The sequence below is a fragment of the Hippocampus bargibanti genome, linkage group LG06, assembly GCF_051943395.1.
Source record: "Hippocampus bargibanti isolate YZ-2025 linkage group LG06, ASM5194339v1, whole genome shotgun sequence".
NCBI lineage: Eukaryota > Metazoa > Chordata > Actinopteri > Syngnathiformes > Syngnathidae > Hippocampus > Hippocampus bargibanti.
In genome coordinates, this window is record NC_142739.1 from 28,850,948 (window position 1) to 28,875,408 (window position 24,461).

General features: G+C 38.5%; 2 protein-coding genes and 2 long non-coding RNA genes across 5 annotated transcripts; 2 read left to right on the plus strand and 2 right to left on the minus strand.

The window, feature by feature from the left end:
* The first annotated feature begins 5 nt into the window (after positions 1 to 5).
* p3h3 (prolyl 3-hydroxylase 3) lies at positions 6 to 11,202 on the plus strand. The gene is made up of 16 exons (XM_088998235.1): positions 6 to 333; positions 1,064 to 1,248; positions 1,383 to 1,541; positions 3,246 to 3,438; positions 3,527 to 3,658; positions 3,749 to 3,891; positions 5,422 to 5,511; positions 5,610 to 5,662; positions 5,759 to 5,838; positions 6,349 to 6,476; positions 7,451 to 7,546; positions 7,614 to 7,764; positions 8,887 to 9,004; positions 9,129 to 9,204; positions 10,078 to 10,218; positions 10,359 to 11,202. Exons 1-16 carry the CDS (start codon positions 60 to 62, stop codon positions 10,530 to 10,532), a joined length of 2,193 nt encoding a protein of 730 aa, XP_088854361.1. The 5' UTR covers positions 6 to 59; the 3' UTR covers positions 10,533 to 11,202.
* LOC148897122 (uncharacterized) lies at positions 3,711 to 14,249 on the minus strand. Its single transcript, XR_016115247.1, has 4 exons — positions 14,117 to 14,249; positions 7,428 to 7,538; positions 6,315 to 6,467; positions 3,711 to 3,849 (listed from the first exon to the last, which is right to left on the minus strand). It is a non-coding gene; the product is annotated as an uncharacterized LOC148897122 (long non-coding RNA).
* On the plus strand, positions 14,211 to 24,424 carry gnb3a (guanine nucleotide binding protein (G protein), beta polypeptide 3a). 2 transcript variants are annotated; one of them, XM_088998237.1, is made up of 9 exons: positions 14,212 to 14,374; positions 18,470 to 18,565; positions 20,332 to 20,477; positions 20,550 to 20,613; positions 22,783 to 22,945; positions 23,038 to 23,104; positions 23,227 to 23,428; positions 23,492 to 23,708; positions 23,774 to 24,423. In XM_088998237.1, the coding sequence occupies exons 2-9, from the start codon at positions 18,509 to 18,511 to the stop codon at positions 23,878 to 23,880; spliced, it is 1,023 nt and encodes a 340-aa protein (XP_088854363.1). In that variant the 5' UTR covers positions 14,212 to 14,374; positions 18,470 to 18,508; the 3' UTR covers positions 23,881 to 24,423. The 2 variants fall into 2 exon arrangements, with proteins under 2 accessions (XP_088854364.1, XP_088854363.1); XM_088998238.1 differs by lacking the exon at positions 18,470 to 18,565 and having other exon boundaries at positions 14,211 to 14,374; positions 23,774 to 24,424.
* Positions 18,041 to 22,171, minus strand: LOC148897124 (uncharacterized). Its single transcript, XR_016115248.1, has 3 exons — positions 22,086 to 22,171; positions 20,643 to 20,739; positions 18,041 to 18,124 (listed from the first exon to the last, which is right to left on the minus strand). It is a non-coding gene; the product is annotated as an uncharacterized LOC148897124 (long non-coding RNA).
* Positions 24,425 to 24,461: the final 37 nt, after the last annotated feature.

Genomic DNA, 24,461 nt, shown 5'->3' on the forward strand with positions numbered 1-24,461 from the left:
GAGTCCCACCTCCTTCCCAAACTTTCTCACCGACGTGGTCTCTCCTCTTCTGCGGGACCATGGCGCTCTCCCCCGACCTCTTCTCTGTATACGTGGCGTCGCAAGTGTTTTTTCTATGCGGAGGATCGGTCACTTCGGACGTCGTTTCGTCGTTGTTGCAACCCTATGACTTTTTGTACTACACCGGAGTGCGTTCGTACTTCAACGGGCAGTGGGCGAAGGCTGCGGAGCTGATTGAGAGGTCGCTTGTGACTAAGGAAGCTCTGTTTAAGGTCCGAAGGAACTGTTATGAGGAATGTGGATCTACGGGGGAGGATGCACTTCAAAAACTAGGTAAAGTTATAAATAGAGTACAATGCTTGTGTTGTGCTTCTTTCTACTTGTTTGTGCCACAACAAATCTTAATCTTTACATTAACTTTACATCATAACAATGTCGAGGCGTAACACTAAAGAAAACTGTCTCAAAAAGTTTCTTCAGCCGTCATCTGTACTTCTTTGAAGGTGACGGGTGTTTTGCTTCTCATCCAAGAGGCTTCGTCAGCAAACTAAAATTTTGCTGGTAGTTTTGGCCCTATATAGACAGTATATCCCTATTGTCCAGAGGTGACGGTGCCAGATCTCTGCTATGATAGGCCCCTGCACTAAGGTTGGGGGGGGAAGCAGAGGACTATTCCCTGAGGCTACACTGATTCCTTCTACGGAGCTTGGACGCCCTCTTCTGCCTCTTTTTGGTGCAACGCGAAGTTGTCAGACCAAACAAGTACAGCAAAATGCATTGACGTGATGGAAGGACTGCTATAATGTGTCTTTTTTCGGTCAGGGGCGTTCCTTCAGTGACGTCACGTACGGACTCGTCACCAACTCAAAAACAAAACTTCCGGAATATTCAGCGCGAGTCTTAAAATGTAAAATATAGCTATATGCGGTGGAATTTTTGTAAAATACGCTCAGTAGAAGTCATTTGAAGCCATTTTACAAATTATGGACACAACTTGTCCGGAGACGTCGGTTGTCCTTTAAATGCATGATAAAATGTCAGCAGTTCTTCTACTTATTGGCAGACACCGAGGAAGGGAGTCTGTGGGACCTTTGGGCCCTGGATTGGGTGCAGAAGAAGGCAGAGTGCTTGAAGTTCTGCGTGGGACGCTCGGTTAGCCATGTGGGACAGCTTCCCGTTTCCACCGACATCGAGTATGAGTTTGCAACACGTAACGTGTACAACTTCCTGCAGGTTACATATTTTAAGGTTAGTGATCGATCACAAGTAGGTATTGGCAATTGGATTGTTTTCTTGAAGTGATCAGATTTTGGTCTATGGACTGGCAATAAGAAATTAATAAGGAAGGTGTTCTCATGATATGCTGGTTCTTTCCCCATCAGATGGAAAAACTGCAGAAGGCAGCGGCGGCGGCGCAAACCTACTTTGTAGCCAATCCAACTCACCTGGAGATGAGGAACAACATCGAGAAGTACCGAAGGATGGAGGGAGTGAGCGACGAAGCCTTTTACGACCGAGAAATGGACAGCGAGAAGCACTGGGTGAGGAAGAAAAACAACCAAATTGGGGTTTGACGTCTTGATAAATTTCAGAATGGATCGAAAATGCACATTTTGATTGAGAGGTGAGCTAAAATTTCAAAAAAGTGCATTGCAATGGGAAATGTTAGCTTGGTTTTTGATTTTATATTCCAACTAGCTATCATTTAACTAGCTATCTATGTATTTGTGTATTTATTTATTTATCTAACTGGTATCTAGCTAGTATATAGCTATCTTGCTATCTAGCTATTTATTTCGCTATATAGCTAGCTAGTTTCTAGGTATCTAGCTAGTACGTATACAGCTATCTTTCTATCTAGCTCTTTAGCTATTTATTTAGCTATATAGCTAGCTAGTATTTAGGTATCTAGCTAGTACGTTTATAGCTATCTTGGTATCTAGCTCTTTAGCTATTTATTTATCTATCTAGCTCTTTAGCTATTTATTTATCTAGATAGCATCTAGCTAGTATATAGCTATCTAGCTAGTACATAGCTATCTTGCTATCTAGCTCTTTTGCTGTTTATTTAGCTATCTAGCTAGCTAGTATCTAGCTAGTACGTATGTAGCTATCTAGCTAGTATATAGATATGTTGCTATCTAGCTAGTATATAGCTATTATATAGCTATCTATTTATTTATATATATTTATTTATCTAGATAGCATCTAGCTAGTATATAGCTATCTAGCTAGTACATAGCTATCTTGCTATCTAGCTCTTTTGCTGTTTATTTAGCTATCTAGCTATCTAGTATCTAGCTAGTACATATGTAGCTATCTAGCTAGTATATAGATATGTTGCTATCTAGCTAGTATATAGCTATCGAGCTATTATATAGCTATCTATTTATTTATTTATATATTTATTTATTTATCTAGATAGCTAGTATCTAGCCATCTATCTAGTACATAGCTATGTAGTTAGTATCTAGCTAGTATATAGCTATCTTGCTATCTAGCTCTTTTGCTATTTATTTAACTATCTAGCTAGCTAGTATCTAGCTATCTAACTAGTATATAGCTATCTTGCTATCTAGCTCTTTAGCTATTTATTTAGCTATCAAGTTAGTATCTAGCTATTTGTTTAGTTTGCTAATTATTTAGTTAGGTATTGAGTTATTTTGTTATTGTCAAGTCAAATTTTTGGGGGGGATTATTGTATTAAAAAATATATATTTTAAATGACATACTCTACCCTAAAAATCATGCATTTTGTGGGTGTACTGTAAATTGTATGTTATTTATTGTATTCTATTTGTAATTGTATTTTATTTATTATAGTATCTATGCTTGTCTTTGACTGTAAAGTGTCCTTGAGAGCTTTGAAAGGCGATCAAAATAAAATGTATTATTATTATTAAATAGAACATCTGTGCTGTAGCAAAATGCTGGATGCTAGCTAGTTTGCTTGTTAGTTGCCATGACAAATTCCTCTAAGTTTTCATGTCATCTTGGTCCCATTTATTCTTTTGCCAGTTCAACAAATACTTTTGGTGTATTTATTATTTACAACACCCAAAAGTGGCCACAATGAAATGCAGGATTCTAGCGAAGTCATTTTAAACATTTTTTTTTTTTCAAAGTTAGACGTAGGAATTTTCCGCTCCAAGTTTAGCAACTAGTAGTTTATTGAAGCGCTAGATTTCTCTTGTCTGATTGTGTGACAAATAAATAAATATGTGTTTTTGTGATGCCCCCTTCAGTTCCTGTACGATTCGGCGCTGCAACTGGAGGAGTCGTCCAAGTGGGCGCGGGCGGCGGACGAATGGCGAGCGTGCGTCAACGAAACGCTACGTCAGATCGAGGAGTGCAGGGTGCAGTGCGAGGTGGCTGCCCAGCGTCTGCCTGAGGACCGGGGGGTCGACGGCGTCGATGGAGTCTTTGAGAAAGCCGCCGGTATGCTAAAGTGTCTTTGAGCTACAAAGATGATATAAGACAGTTAATTTTTTTTTTTTTTTTTTTTTTGGGGGGGCGGTCCATTTAGCTATTTCCCTCTCGCTGTTGTCATGCCGGCAGTCGTGCGTGACTCAGGTGGCCACCCGTCCCGGCAGGGTTTCCTCTCAGGATGATTTCCTGCCCACTCAGCTGGAGCACATGCACATTGCGCAATTTAAAGGTCCGTGTTATGTTTTGTTGTTAATTTTTGTTTGTTTTTTTCTTCTCCTTTTGAAATATTCGTGCGAGCAGTTTTTATGCTTTCTCGCAGCTGGAGATGTGAGAGGCGCGGTGAGGACCCTTCGCTCCTTGCTCCTATTTTATCCCTCAGATGAGGACTCCATCGATAACCTGCAGCTCTACCAGGAGACACTAGGGGGAGAGAAAGAGTTACAAGATACACACCCTGTTCAGGTTAGGCCTCATGACTCCATCTCAACTTTTTTTTTTTTTTTTTTTTGCCGACACACACTCAAAATCGTGACATACACTCAAAATCGTCAATCAAGAAGAGCATTGGGGCCAGGTTGAAATATATATGTATTTTAGAGATGGGGTATTATTCTGAGGAAAAAAAGTCACAAATTTGAGAGTTTGAAACTCGCAAATTTGCTAGAGTTAAGGTCACAAATTTGCTAGATTTAAAGTCACACATTTGCTACATTTGAAGTCACAAATTTGCAAGATTTAAACTCACAAATTTGCTAGATTCAAACTCGCTAATTTGCTACATTTAAAGTCACAAATTTGCTAGATTCAAACTCGCTAATTTGCTACATTTAAAGTCACAAATTTGCTAGATTTAAAGTCACAAATTTGCTAGATTCAAACTCGCTAATTTGCTAGATTCAAACTCGCTAATTTGCTACATTTAAAGTCACAAATTTGCTCGATTTAAAGTGACAAATTTGCTAGATTTAAAGTCACAAATTTGCTAGATTTAAAGTCACACATTTGCTAGATTCAAACTCACAAATTTGCTAGCTTCAAACTCGCTAATTTGCTACATTTAAAGTCGCAAATTGGCTAGATTTAAAGTCACAAATTTGCTCAATTTAAAGTCACACATTTGCTACATTTAAAGTCACAAATTTTCTAGATTTAAAGTGACAAATTTTTTAGATTTAAAGTCACAAATTTGCTAGATTCAAACTCGCTAATTTGCTACATTTAAAGTCACAAATTTGCTAGATTTAAAGTGAAAAATTTGCTAGATTTAAAGTCACAAATTTGCTAGATTTAAAGTGAAAAATTTGCTAGATTTAAAGTCACAAATTTTCTAGATTTAAAGTTACACATTTGCTAGATTCAGTCACAAATTTGCTCGATTCAAAAGAGCTTGCTACATTTAAAGTCACAAATTTGTGACTTTAAATCTCGCAAATTTGCGAGTTTGAATCTAGCAAATTTGTGACTTTAAATATAGCAATTTTGCGACTTTAAATCTAGCAATGGCTGCTAACCGTAACTCACCGCATGACCGAATGATGTTTCTGAAACTCCGAAAGTTTTTTTTTAATGTTTAAATCGAGCAAACTTGTGACTTTAAATGTAGCAAATTTGCGAGTTTGAATCTAGCAAATTTGTGACTTTAAATCTAGCAAATTTGTCACTTTAAATCTAGCAAATTTGCGACTTTTTTTCTCAGAATAAAAAATATATACAGTAAAGTCTCGTTATATCGATTTCGGATATATCGATAGTCCCGATTATATCGATACTATTTCTATGCACGCACGGAGAAAATTACATGCGCGCAGGGTCGGATATATCGATAGTCCCGATTATATCAATATTTTTTCGGACTCCCTTGAATATCGATATAACGAGACTTTACTGTATTTCAACTTGGCCCTAATACTCTTGCGTAAATTCAGAATCTCAGGAAGTTATATAACATACATAATTTTATTTTTCTCATTTACAATACGTTCATCGCTACAGGAGATCGCCCGCTATGTCAAACGTTCGCTAGAAGAAAAGGAGCTTCTCTATTTTGGCATGGAGAACCTAAACTATACCTTCATTGACCCAGTAGGTATTCATTATTAGCGTTCATTTGCATTGTAGGGCGGGGGGGGGGGGGGGGGGGGGGGGGGGGTGACATTTTTTTTAAGAGTTATCTTCTACAGGATCTTTGGACACCAGAGGAAGTTGTCCCAGAATCCCTGAGGGAATCATGGAAGTAAGTCAAGATTATCCCCCAATATAAAGCAAGCAATAAATAAATAAATAAAACACAGACTCAAACAAAAAAGGCGACATCGCTTTTGTTTCTCAGAGCAGAGAAGAAGAAGATGATGCTGAAGACGAAAGAGGAGGAGCAGGAAGAGGAGGTGGACGACAGCGGCTTCTTTGCAGGTTCAACTCCCTCCACCCTGTTAACTCGTTCACTGCCATTTCCGAATTTATTCGGGTTTTGGGGGGGCGATAAAGCATTGGTCAGACCTCTGGCAATGTTTTTCCCTTCCATCAGGGGGCAGCATTTGCCTTTTTTTCCATGTTAGCGCTTTGTTCCAGCTACAGCTGTGTTAAAGCGCGATATAAACCAATATGTATGCATTGTGTTTTGGACATCCGCCCCCATTTCAATCTCATATAACTCCAGACCCATATCATTTAAGAATTAACTATTTTTTTTCTGATGAAAGGCAACAGTCTACGGTTTCTTATGCTGAATTCAATGTTTATGTAGTCCAAGAACTCAATATTTTATGGGTTCTGGAATTTGAGTGAAAATGACAAAAACCCTGGCACTGGAGTGGGTACATTTTTGCACATTTGGCAGTGAATGAGTTAAATGAAAATAATTCCAAACGTTATTTTGAAACACTCACCTGGCTCTCCCTCTGCGTTCGTCCTTTTCTGCAGGTGGTCCAGTCCGCCAAGTGGGAGTGACCATCACCATGGACGAGCTGCTCCTAAACGGGACTAACCGGGTGGTTCTGGACGGAGTCACCACCGAGAAGGAGTGTGACAGGATGATCCAGCTGGCGGCAGTAAGTCCGATTACAAATCGAAGGCTAGCGCGGTTCAAACGTCGCCATTAAAAAAAAAATTGTATATATATATATATATATATATATATATATATATATATATATATATATAGAGAGAGAGAGAGAGAGAGAGAGAGAGAGAGAGAGAGAGAGAGAGAGAGAGAGAGAGCTATCTAGATAGTGAGCTAGATAGATAGCGAGCAAGCTAAATCGTGAGCCAGATAGAAAGATAGTGAGCCATATAGATAGCGAGCTAGTTAGCTAGATAGATAGCTAGTGAGCTAGATAGATAGCGAGCTAGATAAATAGCAAGTTAGATAGATAGATAGCGAGCTAGCTAGATAGATAGTGAGCTAGTTAACTAGCTAGATCGATAGATAGACAACTGGATAGCTAAATAGATAGCTAGTTAGATAGATAGCTAGCAAGCTAGCTAGATAGCAAGCTAGATAGATAGATAGTGAGCTAGTTAGATAGCTAGATCGATAGATAGACAACTGGATAGCTAAATAAATAGCTAGCTCGCTAGCAAGATAGCTCGTGAGCTAGCTCGATAGCAAGCTAGTTAGCTCACTATCTAAATGGATAGATGGATAAATAGCGAGCTAATTAGCTAGATATATAGCGAGCTAGATAGATAGGGAGCTAGCTAGATAGATAGCGAGCTAGTTAGCTACCTAGATTGATAGATAAATAACTGGATAGCTAAATAAATAGCTAGAGATAGATAGATAGATAGATAGATAGATAGATAGATAGATAGATAGATAGATAGATAGATAGATAGATAGATAGATAGATAGATAGATAGATAGATAGATAGATAGATAGATAGACCAAATATGTGTGATTTAGCAAGGGCTATGTCGTACGTTACATTATACGCAAGTCAGAATGATACAATAAAAAATTGGACCTAAAATGTAAATCAAGCCTCATAATTCATCTCACCTTATTTTCTTGTCTCCTAATAGGCAGTTGCATCAGCGGGAGACGGTTACCGGGGACGACGGTCACCGCACACTCCTCATGAGACGTTGGATGGCCTCACTTTGCTTCGAGCTGAAAAGGTGAGACCCAAAGAATAATAAAAATAAAAATCCAAGCAAAGTACAGGAAGACATTTTCTCATAACAGCTCGCTCAGGACGGCCTGGTCAACCGAACGGACGCCAAGCTGCTGCACGAGCTCGGCGAGAGAGCGCGTATCCTGCTACATTCTTATTTCAGGAGTCCTTCTGGGCTCTTTGTAGCCTTTACACACCTTGTCTGTCGGAGTGCCATTGAAGGTAACCAACAAAAAAAGGTTTTTAACTTATTTATTGCCAGACAATGTGAAAAAATGCGTTCAATCCAGTGCCACGGTTTTGTCATTTTCACTCAATTGCAGGACCCATATAATATTACAATACAATACAATTCATCTAAATCAGGGGTGTCAAAGTCATTTTTTGCCGCGGGCCACATTGTAGTTCTGGTTTCTTCTCGAGGGCCGTTATGAATTTGGGGAACCCATTAGAATGTTTAAATCCCTTCAAATATTACATATAGAGCACACAGCAAATTAATGAATAACTTGTTTTCAAATCTGAAGTCAAGAATAATGACTTTTATTGTGGTTGACATCCAAAAATATGAAATTTTGGCTCAGATTTTAGCAATCATCATGGAATTTAACAAGTTTGATTTGCGTTCGCGGGCCGAAAAAAATGATGTGGCGGGCCAGATTTGGCCCGCGGGCCTTGACTTTGACACCTGGCTATTAGCTATCTATTCACTAGCTAGCTATTAGCTATCTATTCGCTAGCTGGCTATTAACTATCTATTTGGATTGGATGGATTGGATTTGCCTTTAGTAGTCTCACAGTGGAGAAATTTACAACTAACTGGCTACTGGCTAACTTGCTAACTGGCTATTAGCTTTCTATTCGCTAGCTAGCTATTAGCTATCTATTCGCTAGTTGGCTATTAGCTATCTATTCGCTAGCTAGCTATTAGCTATCTATTCACTAGCTGGCTTTTAGCCATCTATTCGCTAGCTGGCTATTAGCTATCTATTCACTAGCTAGATAGCGTTCTATCAGAGTTATTCCGGATTGTCGCAATGGGGATAACATGCGCATGCCCTGCAACACAGTATTTTTTTTTATTATTTGCTATCTATTAGCTAGCAAGCTAGCTTACTATCTATATGAGTTACTTCCGGGTTGAGTGAACGCTGGCGTGTGTGGCTGCCTCTGCTCACACACAGAAAAACTCATCCTGTGACTGTAAAGTGACCTTGAGAGTTTTGAAAGGCGCTTAAAAATTATATGTATTGTTATTATTATTATTAATATACATATATAAATACATTTTAAAAAATGAAAAAAAAATATTTTTTGTCGTTTTTATTTTGGTGTGTCGATCAGGGGACCAACAGGGACGAATGGATTTGTCTCACCCGGTCCACGTGGACAATTGTCTCCTTGAGCCGGACACCAGGCAGTGTTGGAAAGAACCGCCTGCCTTCATTCACAGAGACCTCAGGTGAACATTTTAGTTTTATTGTATGTTATTTTTTTTTAACTTGAAAGACTATTCAGAAGAGTTCAAGATGAATGTTCGGCGCTGAAATTAAAATGAAAATAAAAGGAGATTTTCCCTGTTGCAGCGCCATCCTCTACCTGAACGACAACTTTGATGGGGGTGAATTCTTCTTTACCGACAGGGATGCCAAAACAGTCACGGTAAAAATTTTATACACTGTACTGTATCCATTCATAAAGAGGGATCCATTCCTATCCCAAACTCATTTTTAGGGAAGCCATTAGAATGTTTCATCCACTCTACATATTACATACAGTGTACACATTAAATTAACGAAGAACTACTTTTCAAATTTGAAGTAAAAAAATAAAGACTACTTTTGTGGTTTACATGGGACAATTTGAAACTTGAGCAAGCATCATGGAACTTGACATGCTTGATTTGCTTTCGCGGGCCGAATAAAATGATGCGGTGGGCCAGATTTGGCCCCCGGACCTTGATTTGGACACCTGTGATGTAAGGGATTAGCTAGCGAGCTCGATCGCTAGCGAGTTCGATCGCTCGCGAGTTCGATCGCTAGCTAGCTTGATTAATAGCGAGTTCGATTGCTAGCTAGCTCGATCGGTAGCTAGCTCGATTGCTAGCTAGCTTGATAGATGAGCATGGAATTTCACAAGTTTGATTTGCTTTCGTGGGCCGATTAAAATGATGTGGCGGACCTTGATTTGTACACCTGTGATGTAAGGAATTAGCTACCTAGCTGAATAGAATGAGAGCTAGCGAGCTCGATCGCTAGCTAGCTCAAGAGATGAGATTGGAATGTCACAAGTTTGACTTGCTTTCGTGGGCCGATTAAAATGATGTGGCGGACCAGATTTGGCCCCCGGACCTTAATTTGTACACATGTGATGTAAATTAAATGATATTTACGCATCAATATTTGCGGGTATTTATACGGCGGACTAAAAAATTTTGATGTAGTGGGTATGCTAATGAGAAATTACGTTCTAGCGGGACTTTTGAGGATTTCTTTCACCCAACTGAGCTCGTTGACATTTGCGACCTCCCTGCAGGCCCGAGTCAAACCGACGTGCGGCCGCCTGGTGGGCTTTTCGTCGGGACCCATCAATCCGCACGGCGTTACGGCGTTGACGAAAGGTCGCCGCTGCGCGCTAGCTCTTTGGTTCACCAAAGAAAAGCTCTACAGGGACATGGTGAGCGGACGTGAATCTGCCGGATTGTCGTCACACTCGTATAATCCATCACAAGATTCAACAACAACCGTTTTTGGAGTTGCGGTTGTCCCTCAACTATTCACCGTATGAAATGTGCCACCCGTCTTTCCTGCCCGCAGGAGCGAGAGGAGGTGGAAAACGTATGGGCCGCCAGCGGGGAGGGCGTGGCGCAAAAAGATGACATGGCGGCGGGCGGCGACGGCGCAGCCCCCGCCCCTCGAAACGTTCGTAACCAAGCGCCAGCCAAGGGCAGAGCGAGAGGACGAGTGACGGCGGGTAAAGATGAACTGTGAACGTCTCAGGTTGCCCCTTTCACACTGAGCTGGAGTTTGAACTACTGGTTTTTTTAATGGATGATTTTTTTAAAAGATATTCGATATTTGACCATGGGTTTTTGACGGAGAATGTTATTTTTTGGATTGTAAAAAAAAATCTATGTTAACTCATTCACTGCCAGATGTTGTGCAAAAATGTGTCCACTCCAGTGCCAGGGTTTTTGTCATTGTCACTTGAATTCCAGGACCCACAGAATATTGAGTTTTAGGACGACATAAACATTTAATACAGAGTTAGACTCTCTTCTTTCATCAGAAAAAAATAGTTAATTCCTAAGTTATATGGTCTGGAGTTATCTGAGCTGGAAATGGGGGCAGCTGTCCAAAATACAATACAATCCAATACATATTAATTTATAGAGCGCTTTAACAACAGCTCAAAATGGAATAAAGTGCTAACATGGAAAAAAGGAAAATACTGCCCCCTTGTGGAAAGGAAATATGTGGAAAGGAAAAATGTTGCCAGAGGCCATGGCCAGCGCTTTATCGGCAAACAAAACCCGAACAAATTCAGGAATGGCGCTCGACGTCAGATTTTCAATTCATGAATAAATGCGTGAATGGCAGTGAGTGAGTTAAAAATTCCATGTCAAAAATGTAATAAATTCATAGACAAATGTGTTAAAGATTTGATGGTATTTTGTTTATATATATATATATATATATATATATATATATATATATATATATATATATATATATATATATATATATATATATATATATATATATATACAGTAAAGTCTCGTTATATCGATATCGGTTATATCGATAGCACTGCTTATTACGATACTATTTCTATGAACGCAAGGAGAAAATTTACATGCCGCAGGATCGGATATATCGATAGTCCGGTTATATCGATATTTTTTCGGACTCCCTTGAATATCGATATAACGAGACTTTACTGTATATATATATACACATACACATCATCTATACACATACACATCATCTATACACATACACATATACACATATATACATATATATATATATATATATATATACAGTAAAGTCTCGTTATATCGATATCGGTTATATCGATAGCACTGCTTATTACGATACTATTTCTATGAACGCAAGGAGAAAATTTACATGCCGCAGGATCGGATATATCGATAGTCCGGTTATATCGATATTTTTTCGGACTCCCTTGAATATCGATATAACGAGACTTTACTGTATATATATATACACATACACATCATCTATACACATACACATCATCTATACACATACACATATACACATATATACATATATATATATATATATATATATATATATATATATATATATATATATACATATATATACACAGACACATAAGTATACATATACGTATATATATATACATATACGGTTACAAGAATTTAACATGTGAGAGTTGAATGAAAGGCGTTTATAAATGAAACTTATTATTATTATAATTATTATTATTATTATAATGCTGTATCTAAGCCCTATTTATTTATTTATTTATTGGGGTAATTGTTAAGAGCACTTGACTTCAAAAACATTTACTTCATTTTGGAAAAATATACATCAGGAAAAGCATTTAAACAGGGACTATAATCTTGTGTCAGTAACATCTACGGGTTTTAAGCATCAGTACCAAAGACGCAAGCTATCTTTAAACGGTCCATTAGTTCCACGAGGCCAAGCGGCAGCAGGCAAATGGCAGAAATATTTTTTTTTAACGGGGGCGGGGGGGAAACAAAGACATGAGGAGGGGGTCGGTGAGGGAGGTTAGAAATAGAGAGATTACGGGTAATCTCTCCGTAAATGAGTGCACTTGTTTATGAAGCTTAAAAAATCTCCCATTTAGAATATGGAATCGTAATCCATCCAGAGATGGTTTAATCATTCGGGCTAAGTGAAATACCCCCATTTCAACCCCCCCCCATCTTTTCAGACTTGACTCAAGTGCTGTTGCTGTCCCAACAATAAACCCTTTCACACTCTCACCTCTCACCCCCCCCCCACACCAACTCAGTTCCTGTGTTCTAATCCCCCCCACCACCACCACCATCACGACTTGTACAGAATTGGGTCGGCGTGCATCTTTAATGGAGGCGGGCGACCAAAACACATGCGTTCATCCCCCGTTAGGCGGGTGTCACGTCTGCGGGAAATTCATGTGACGCCATCTCATTCTATATTTGACGACAATGTGGAAATTACATAAGGCCTCGTTACGAAATTGAAATCGTGTCCATCGGGTTTATTGGGGCTCGGTGTGTGACGCTGTGTAAAGAGGACACATTTTGAAATTCAAAAACACAATCGTGGAGAAAAGAAGACAGGTAACAATTTAAAATGTTTTACAATCTAAAATAATTCTGATTTTTCATTAAAAAAAAAACAATAAAAGGTTACCAAGAATAACAAGATTTTATAGAAAACCTGACTATCATGAAATCGCATCCGCTGTGGACACACCATTATTTTTTATTTTAAAAGAATTTCAAGACTTAATTTATCTGTCTACATGTGTTGCTACACCGTGTGTTCGAAACATACAATAAATATTGATTTATATACACTTGATGTATTCAGTCTGAAATTGTTACTTTTATATTTATATATACACACACTCATATATATATATATATATATATATATATATATATATATATATATATATATATATATATATATATATATATATATATATATATATATATATATATATATATATATATATATATATATATATATATATATATATATATATATATATATATATATATATATATATATATATATATATATATATATATATACACACACATATGTATATTTATATACACATGTGTATATATATACACACGTGTATGTATATATATATACACACAATATATTTACAGTATATATGTGTATATATAGACATACATATAAAAATAAAAATACATATATGCATATTTATATAAATATACATATGCATTTACATAAATATACACATATATATACATATGCGCATATATATATACATATGCGCATATATATATACATATGCGCATATATATATATATATATATATATATATATATATATATATATATATATATATACATATGCGCATATATATATACATATGCGCATATATATATATATATATATATATATATATATATGCATACACACATACACGCATATTTAATGTTTTTTTTTTATTGCTCTCTTGCAAACTGACCAAAATGGAGTTAGTCTAATGACGTTCACAGCGGCTCATATCAACGGCGCGATCCGGTTTGGTCAAGATGGGCCCGACTGCCACTCTGGGAACGTTCCGGATTAGTACCGACTGCACCATAAAAAGTCAAAGAGCCAGACCCTCTTATTTTCCTTGGTCTCCCCTCCCCTCCATTATTTCCAGCCCCGGATTCACCCATCGCTCGTGTCTTGTGACCTCTTTGCGGCAACCCGCACTGAGCGCCTTCTTTGGTCTGCCCACTTTGTCTCCTCTCGCTTTTTGTCAGCAACCTCCCCCCCCCCCACGTAACACCTCCACCACCACAACTAGCAGCAGCATCCACCTCTTACTGTCTGTCCATCGCTGGGTTTATCCCCTCATCCCTGATCTGCCTTCATCCCTGAAATCCTCATCTGTTCCTCATAGGACAGGACAGGAGAGGAGAGTCGGACCGGCTCGGGGGAGGCATCAGGCCTGTTGCAAAAGTGAATGGAAAGTGTTGTGATGGTCAGACACTCACTGAATGTAACACCAGTGTGACCTTTTATTCTTGTTTTTTTTTTTAATCATCTGGAACATTCCAAGAGGAGTTTCCAAACTGGTAAGGCCTATTTTTGTATTTGGTTTGGTGAAAATCTATTTAAAAAAAAAAAAAAATATATATATATATATATATATATATATATATATATATATATATATATATATATATATATATATATATATATATATATATATATATATATATACAAAAACAAAAAACAAATCCCATGACTGTAGTGTCCTTTTGAGAGTTTTGAAAGGCGCTTAGAAAATAAATGTATTATTATTATTATAAATAAACATAAATACACACATAAATAAATAAATAAATAAATAAATAAATACATAAATGAATACAAATAATACATAAATAAATACAGAAATAAACATGTAAATAAACAAATAAATAAACACACACATAAATAAACAAACACATACATAAATAAATATATAAACACATACATAAATATATACATTAACTATACATATACAGTAAAGTCTCGTTATATCGATATTCAAGGGAGTCCGAAAAAATATCGATATAACCGGGACTATCGATATATCCGATATCGATATAACTAGACTTTACTGTATATATTTTTAAAATTAATTAGCATACACACGTTCCACATGTCAATATTGCTATGATGATATTTCTACAGATATAGTGTGAAGCGCTATTATACAGATAGTATATATGTATACATGTATACGTGTATGTATATGCACATACATTATAGACAAATACATATAGATACAATATGACTTAATTTTAAATGATTTTAAAAATAAGTAAATGTAAATGCTGGAACAAATTAGATTTGATTGAATTGACTTTTTCTCATGACCGCTTTTTCACCGCAAATGGAATGAATTAATGTCATCGTCGGTTGATCTGGTGATTATTTTGTCGATGATATTTTTTTTAAATACACAATTTCAATGTGACAGTGCTGAAAACGCATTGACAAGTTATGATTTAGGTTTTGGTTTTTTTCATTCCAAAGTATGATGAGAAAAATGTCTTTGTAAACAGCATCATCATGTGTTATTTTATTTTTTTTTGCGCTGATATAGATAACAAGGATTAGATTCAAACAAAATACAATGAGAATATATGAAAGAATATCACATTGTTGTCGTTGTATCGACACAAGAAGCCATATTTCTTTTTTCAAAGTTTTTATTTTTAATTTAAAACCAAGACTCAGAATTTTCCGAGCACAATATTCACTTGTGTGTCAGACTACTCAATCTCGCGCACCCCCCTCTCAAATCCCATCGCCTTTGCCCCTCCCATTGGTGTCAACCCCCCACTTCCTTCCCTTCCGCCCGTCTCTTATCCACATGCAAAGAGCAGTCAGTAATCGGATGAGAGCAGATTTGATTCAAAAAGCCACCACCACCCCCCCAATCTTTTCCTTTTTAAAAAATCTCCATCGACGACACGATTTAGAACTCCCTCCTCGACCCGACGAGTGATGGTTAATGCGCTTCGCCGTCCGCCCCAATTCCCCCCCGTCCCTCTTCCCAGCAGCCATTTTATCGCATAATAAGAAGTTAGACCAAACTTGCCCTTGCCCCCCCCTCCCCTCCATTGCACTTTAAACAAATGAGAGGCAAATCCGTCAGGTCAGGTGTGGGCGGATTCAAATCGGGAGAGAAAGCGCAAGTGGAAAGTGATGAGCGGATATCGAAGCGGTTAGCGCGTTGACCTTGGGTCGATTCCGGCTGTGGGTTTTCTCCGGGTACTCCGGATTCCTCCCACGTTCCAAAAACATCCATGGGAGGTGGATTGAACACTCCAAATTTTCCTCTCTATGTGTGTGCCCTGCGATTGGGCTGGCAACCGGTTCAGGGTGTCCCCCGCCTACTCCCCTGATGACAGCTGCACCCCCCCCCCCCAAAGACCCTTCTATGGATAAAGCAGATTGAAAAATGGACGAAATAAATTGACGTGACATGAGTCCAGACTCTCAGAAGTAAATACAAAATTAATTTCAAATGTTTTTAAAATCGACAATTTTGCAACGCGCCAAATAGCAAAAGACACTGAAGGGAATAAAAAAAATAAAATGGTGGAGTGGAATGACAGGACGGATTGGATTAGCTTTTATTAGTCTCGCAGTGGAGAAACTTACATTTCACAGCAGCAAAGTCATGAAAGGAAGAGGGAAGGAAGAAGTAGAAAAACAAAATACAGGAGCTGCTGTAGAGGCAGCCACTCTCGCGGCGTCATCTTGAAGTCAAAAGAAAAACTAAATAATGTGACACAGAGACTCATTCAATCTTAAGCACTTTCTGCACCCTCTTTGTTGCACGAAGCAGTTCGAGATGAAAGAGGAGAGGATCAAAGCGTCCTTTTCACCAGTGAATCAGGGACGTCATGGTGAAATGTGCTCGTCAGCTACAAGCTAAATGTTAAACGCAAACACGAAGCTGTAGCATCCATTGACGAAAACCGATTGTCTCATATCTCCTGTCCCACGTACAGTAAATCCGCCTCAATTCCAAGCAGCGACAATTCCACATTGGCATTGACGCTCCTTTCTTCTCATGGCAAGCTCCTCAAGTCATGCATCCATCCGGCTGCAGACTGTCCTTACAGCAGATTGTCTTATTTGTGTGATGGGAGTGTGCCTTTAAGGGGTGTAGCCTAGTTAGTTAGCGACGTTGGGAGCTAAGCGAGGTGTGCCGGTGACTCTGCGTGTGAACGTTAGCTGTGGATGATATTAGCTCAATGCTCAAGTGGGGATTTTTCAACGCTAGTTTGGAGAAATACGGCTAATCCCATTTGGATGACATTATTATTTTTTGTACATGCTAAAATGAAGACAATTTGACAGTCAAAAATTGTGTTTTTTGCAACCCACGAAAAGAATTTAAGGCCAGAGTGTAATTTTGGCTCCAAAACGACGCACCAGGGTGACATTTTTTATTATTATTATTATTATTATTATTTCCACCCACTGATTTTGTCCATTAGACGATGAACTGGCTCTTTTAATCATGGAATGACCAAATTCAATTGCCATTAACAATTTGGATGCTTGAACACACACACACAACACACACAAACACAATACTAATACTAATACTAATACTAATAATAATAATAATAATAATAATAATAATAATTTTTTTAGCGCCTTTCACAACAGTCAAGGTCACTTTACAGTCATAGGCTAAGTTTTTCTGTGGGTGAGCAGCGGCAACCACACGCGCCAGGGTTCACTCAACCCAAAAGTAACTCAAATAGACAGAAAGCTAGCTGGCTAGCTAATAGAAAGCTAGCCAGATAGATAGATAGATAGATAGATAGATAGATAGATAGATAGATAGATAGATAGATAGATAGATAGATAGATAGATAGATAGATAGAGAGAGAGAGAGAGAGAGAGAGAGAGAGAGAGAGAGAGAGAGAGAGAGAGAGAGAGAGAGAGATAGATAGATAGATAGATAGATAGATAGATAGATAGATAGATAGATAGATAGATAGATAGATAGATAGATAGATAGATAGATAGATAGATAGATAGATAGATAGATAGATAGATAGATAGATAGATAGATAGATAGATAGATAGATAGATAGCAACAGTTTTGAGGCTTACGGTGTGCGAATTAAGGCGAGTGACTTTGCATTAAGTGCATTTTTGCCGAATTTGACAATCACTCCGTTTATTTATGACTCAAATGAATCCCACACAAGAACCCACGTACCTTTCTGCTTCTCTCCCGATACTTGCGCGTGATGACATTCTGACAGGAAGTACTGGTTTGTGTGTACATACAGGGCGAAATCATCTGGAAAGCAAATAGTTTTACTGTTCAAGGCTCATTTTAATATTTAGACACTTCAGTATGAGCTCGAGGGATGTGTGAGTGAGAGGGGTGAGTAAAGGGGTGAGTAAAGGGGGGAGTGGGGGAGCTTCCGTGTGTTTAATGAAGTTTGCAAAGCAGACAAGCGCCCAGTTTGACTTGCAAAAACGTTACTATCCCGGCGGAGGTCAAGAAGCTCGACGTCGGGGGGGAGGTTTTGACACACCACCGGATGCAACCGTGTGATGTTTAGATTGAAGGGCAGACGCTGAATTGTGTTGTATTTTTTCTTGACGGGGGTGTGTGTGCGTGGGGGGGGGGGCTTCTTAGGTCTCCCACCGTCGCTGACAGTGCCTGCTGAGCATCGCCATGGGTGAAATGGAGCAATTGAGAAAGGAGGCAGACAGCCTGAAGGACCAGATTACCGTGAGTAACGAACGCTCCACTGCCCTCATTAGTCAAATAAAAATATATTTTACGTTTCATTCATTGATATTTTAAAACATATTAACAGACTTGTTTTGCGGATGGTTTGGTGTGCCGTGTTTTTGAGAAATGGGGTCATTGGGTTTTGTTTAGTAGGAATTTGCTAAAATTTGGATTTGAAGGATTTCAGGGAAATTCTCAAAATAACCCTAAAATGGCCGCCCTCGAAACAAAATGGGTGACTTCCTGTGTTTTTTTACAAGAATGCCCTCTTGGGATTTTTTTTGTCGGTCGACACATTTTGTTGGCCGAAAAATGGAACTTCATTCTGCTCGTTGAAATTAGTTGAAAATTGTCAACCTTAAACCCCCCCCCACAAAAAAAATATATATAAAATTACAAAATATGCAAAGTGAAAAATTGCTTTTAAAGGACAACCGACGTCTCCGGAGAAGTTGTGTCCATAATTTGTAAAATGGCTTCAAATGACTTCTACTGAGCGTATTTTACAAAGATTCCACCGCATATAGCTATATTTTACGTTTTAAGACTCGCGCTGAATATTCCGGATGTCTTGTTTTTGAGTTGGTGACGAGTCCGTACGTGACGTCACGGAAGGAACGCCCCTGATCGAAAAAAAAGGACACATTGTAGCAGTCCTTCCATCACGTCAATGCATTTTGATGTGCTTGTTTGGTCAGAAAACATCATGTTGCAGCTCCATATAAGGAATTTATCAGCCTGTGGAAACGGGCTGATTCATTCCTCAACGGAGCTCGGTGGCCATTTTCTTGCCTCTTTTTGGGTGAGACATTTCCCCCCAATGTTGCCTCCAAATGGCATGGAATAAATTCTTTAATCGATTGCAAACATGTATGCTTTCCTCTTCAGAACTATCTGAATCATATTCATAACTGGACGAGTAACAAGAAAGCATATTCTCCGAATCTGAAGCCATTGTTTTGATTCTCCAGCAAGGCAAGACGTCTTGGGGTGACACCATGAACAAGGGGGGCGGGACTTTCTGAAAATGCCCAATTCGCAGCTCAAATTTTTGCAGATTTTGGACACTTTAAATCACTTTTATTGGTGTTTTGCATTTGACTAAAAATATCATACTGCGTGTTTTGGTTATTTTGGATGCTATAAAACGTTTTTCTGATGTCAGTTAAGAAACAAAAAAGTGATGTCGGTTGTCATTTAAATGCGAAAACAAACATCTAGAAGCAGCCTAAAGGGACAAACAATGAAAGGAAGTTGAAAGACAATTTGGAATTATTTTAAAAGAATTTATGGACAAAATATAATTCACATTAGTCTGTGATTCAGATATTTTTAGGCCAGCAGAGAAGGCCTCGCAGGCTCTGCCGGCCCACCATTGCTCATGATATATAATGCGACCAAATTTCATGTTGGAAAGAGAAAGCGACTATGAGGCTTGAGTTCTTTTGACATTTTGTGGGTCTGATAATAATAATAATAATAATAATAATAATAATAATAATAATAATAATAATAATAATAATAATAATAATAATAATAATACATTACATTTTAAGCGCCTTTCAACGCTCTCAAGGACACTTTTTTCATGATATTCTAACTAAAGTCATGTTTTTTAAATAAAATGTTTTCGGAGGCTGAAATTTTGGGAAAATAAATGTTTTTTTTTTGTTGTTTTCATGGCATAATTCTTTCATGGCATCACAAAAACAAAATATTTTTTCGTGATGAATTTACCACTGCACTCCTTCCCTTCCACTTAGGCGGCACGTAAGTCCATGCAGGATACAACCCTGCAGGAGGCAGTGGCTAGCATCAACGTGGTGGGCCGCGTCCAAATGAAAACCAGAAAAACACTCAGGGGCCACCTTGCCAAGATCTACGCAATGCACTGGTCCACTGACTCCAGGTAAAAAGAACAACTTTTTTGTTTGCAAGATTATGTAAGAAATGGAAAAATTTAGTGTTGACGTGTCCGCAGGCTGTGCGTGAGTGCCTCACAAGATGGTAAACTCATCGTGTGGGACAGCATCACAACTAACAAGGTGAGACTGAGCGGAAAGACGTTACATACCTCTGCTGGGTGTTTGGTTCTCTGTGGGTTGTTGAGGGAAGGGCTCGGTGTTTGCCGAGTGGATGGCGAGCAGGTTTTTCCTCTTCGAAACGGACGCCTGCGGGGAACAAAAAATTGTCAGGGAGATCGGCTATGGAATAAATTCCACTGCTGTTTTTGTTAAGAATCAGACACATTTTCTTACAAACAAAACAAAACAAAAAAAACATGCAGGTCAGAGCAACTTTGCAATTGATCCATAACTGAGAATGTTTTGGTTGAGTCATTTCACCCCCACCCTCCTAAAAAATAACAAAAACGCATATGTCCATACTAAATACTACAAAAAAAGGTACATTCATTTTCTTGTATTTCGTTTGGATTTGAACTTCCAGTACATTTTTTTTTATTTTACATTCAATACAAATTAACATTCATCTTATTTATGTAGGTACGCTACAGTGACCTATATTCCACCGCAATTGTTTCTGTCCAGTGAAGCGAGCGCACTCTGTACTCGTTTACTGTAGTCGTATATCATTGCATTTTTGTGAAGTACGTAATGGTTTTCCGTGGGATTTTCCAAGCTATGCAGTTTAGGATGACGTATTACACGTTTCCTTCCATGCTGGTTTTTGAAATTTCCGAATATAACAATGAGAAACGGGGGAAAAAAAATTGATTGAAGTTTATGCTATTTTTGCTAACACTACAGTTTAGAAAAGTAAGTTGTATTTTTATAACTCATAGAAGTGGTAGAATATATATATTTCTCCATAACAGCCAAATTTCAAGCAAAAAGAAGCATTAGCATATATATTTCTAGAGCTCGCAATGTTCTTTCCTAGTATTCAGTGACAGCCATTTTTGATTTCTGACGAAAATCTGCCTGCATTCGATCGTTGATATTTGCTAATTTTTATTTGGAATATTTTCTTGTGTTTTCTGTTCTTGTTTAGAATTTCAAAAGCTTTCCAATGGTACCTTACTCGTTAAGATCTGCCGAAAATTAAGAACGTTATGATAGTTTAAACAGTAATAAAGATCTCGGTCACAGATTTTCATTTATTAACTGTGTAATTACGGGCAGAAAATACACTCATATTTCGAAAATTAAAAATGCCATTATTTCCTTATTATTTGTAATTGAACAATAATATAGACTTCATTTGAAAGCTAGTTAAATACACTTGAAGTATTTATCTTAATTATCCCACTTATTTAACTATCATCACGAATAAATATTTTTCAATTTAGATGTAAAACGAGACTGTGTCACTAATCACAGCAACTGTGTTGCAAATCCGGACCAATGTTAGCTTTCTTTCGAGAGTCGTGGCTAACTATTTAGCTAGTTGTTACGGGTGACTAAGAGGCTCAAATTTACTTTCGTAAAGATGTAGAAGGAAAAAAAATAAGTTGGAAACATGTACAAAAACGTATTATCTTATTTTTATCACTTACACAACATGGTTGCGGGAGGTAGAGTGAGACTTTCAACCGAGGATAACTATTTGATAAAAATGTGAAGAAATAGAACAGAGGGGATTTACCGCTTTCTTCTTCTTTTATTATTTCTTCTTCTTCTTCCTCTTCTTGTTCTTCTTCTACTACAATTCGATACGGTAACTGGGTTATGTCCACATGTACCACGTTCATGTTTCATTATGAATTTTATTTTCAAATGTATTATGTTTCTTAGAATGAATGCTCCCATTGTTACAACTGACATCAACGAAACGAATAACATAAAAAATATATAGTATATCAAAATGTAACTGTGTTATTTGAGATTTAATTAGATCATTAAGAGGGGCTGGGCCATAGAAAAATCTCTTGGCCGTACTTCTATTTGGAATGTTTAGATTTTTAAAACTAATTTCAAATATTATTTTCTTCCTTTTTGTGTTTTTTTTTTTAAGATTCAATCAAAACACGGGAAAACTTACTCAGAAGCTGCATTTTTTGTATAGTACGAAAAATATTCTCCAATTTCGCAATGACCTTCGAACGCATCATGGTGACAAACTCACCTACGATCATTCATTCATTTAGCCTATCCCAGCTGTCTCTGGGCAATAACCGGGGGACAACCTGAACCCGTTGCCCAGCCAATCACGGGGCTCAGCCGCAATTAGTCAATGTTTCTTCTCCATAACAGGTGAACGCCATCCCCCTCAAATCGTCGTGGGTGATGACGTGTGCCTACGCCCCATCGGGGAACCTGGTGGCCTGCGGGGGCCTGGATAATATGTGTTCCATCTACAACCTCAAAGGCAAGGACGGCAACGTCAAAGTCATGCGAGAGCTGGCGGCTCACACAGGCAAGTGGGAACCCCCAAATCCGTGTTTGTCTTCTGATGAACATTTTTTTGAACAAGTTTGTTTTTAATCGCCGTTGTGGTTATCGTTGCAGGATACCTGTCATGCTGCCGTTTCCTCAGCGACACTGAAATCATCACCAGCTCTGGTGACTGCACTTGGTAAGAAACATGTGATGCCTTCACTGCCGTCTCCGAAAATTGAACTTTACCCGGTCGTTGTCCTAATTAGATTGAACACGAAGCTAAACCGCCTTCCCCCGATTTTTATCATTTGATTTCAGCGTCCTATGGGACATTGAAACGGGCACCCAGAAGACCATCTTCGCAGGCCACCAGGGGGATTGCATGTCTTTGGCCGTCTCCCCCGACTTCAAGTTCTTCATCTCAGGCGCTTGCGATTTCACGGCTAAACTGTGGGACATCCGCGAAGGCAACTGCAGACAAACCTTCGGGGGACACGATAGCGACATCAACGCCATCGGGGTAAGGAAGGACGCTTGGTGATAAGAAATGATTCACATTGGACCCCCCCCCCTCGCCGTGTAGTTCTTCCCCAACGGCAACGCGGTCATCACTGGTTCCGACGACGCCACCTGTAAACTGTACGATCTGAGGGCCGATCAGGAGCTGATCACCTACCAGGACTCGAGCATCATGTGCGGCGTCACCTCGCTGGCCCCCTCCCTGTCGGGACGCCTGATCCTGGCCGGATACGACGACTTTAACGTTAACATTTGGGACGCGCTTAAAGCCGAGAGAGTTGGTGAGTTTTTTTATTTAATTGTTTTAATTTTTTAAAGTAATTTTCCTTCTCTGTAAACATTCCAGGAGTGCTGGCCGGCCACGATAACCGCGTGAGCTGCATCGGCGTCTCCTCGGATGGAATGGCGTGTTGCACGGGATCGTGGGACAGCTTTCTCAAGATTTGGAACTGAGAGATTGCAGTCAGTCGGTTTTGGGATTTTTTTTTTTTTGGGTCGCGGTATTTATTTGTGCCAATTTTTAAAGTTGGATTTGCTAATGTGAATGAATATTCCTCTGTAGTTCATAATTACGTATTGTTGTATGTTTGGCCGAAGCAGGCGATGAGTCGGACGACTATACCGTATGCTATATTTTATATCAAGCAAATGTGGTTTTTTTTGTTAGTTTTTTTCCGTTCTAAGCTTATTATGTATGACTTGCTTTTCTAAATAGAATTGAACGTCCCCGCTTTAGAGATTTTTGTGTTTGTGTTGAATGTGACGCCATATTGTTTTTTGATCCCCCTGCCACCCTTCATAAAAATGCGATAAATAACAGACATATGGGACAACAAAATAAGCACTTCCACACAAAAAAAACGACATATTTGTCTGAGGATCTACAAAATAATTCCACCGTGTGGACCCGAGCACTAATTTGTGTAAGTTGTGGCCACACACAGTAGTACTACATCGAAAAATATTTAGTAGTGCTTTTGAAACAGACTGTCTAATAAAAGATTGGATTCCATTTGTCTTTTGTGATTATTTTA

What these genes read in the sequence shown, in the direction of transcription:
- p3h3 (XM_088998235.1), top strand. Translation starts at nt 60, where the DNA reads ATGGCGCTCTCCCCCGACCTCTTCTCTGTATACGTGGCGTCGCAAGTG. An exon ending in TGGACAGCGAGAAGCACTGG is followed by an intron (nt 1,542 to 3,245) that starts GTGAGGAAGAAA and finishes TGCCCCCTTCAG; the next exon opens with TTCCTGTACGATTCGGCGCT. An exon ending in CTTTGCTTCGAGCTGAAAAG is followed by an intron (nt 7,547 to 7,613) that starts GTGAGACCCAAA and finishes TTCTCATAACAG; the next exon opens with CTCGCTCAGGACGGCCTGGT.
- gnb3a (XM_088998237.1), top strand. Translation starts at nt 18,509, where the DNA reads ATGGGTGAAATGGAGCAATTGAGAAAGGAGGCAGACAGCCTGAAGGAC. An exon ending in AGAGCTGGCGGCTCACACAG is followed by an intron (nt 22,946 to 23,037) that starts GCAAGTGGGAAC and finishes TTATCGTTGCAG; the next exon opens with GATACCTGTCATGCTGCCGT. An exon ending in AGCTCTGGTGACTGCACTTG is followed by an intron (nt 23,105 to 23,226) that starts GTAAGAAACATG and finishes ATTTGATTTCAG; the next exon opens with CGTCCTATGGGACATTGAAA.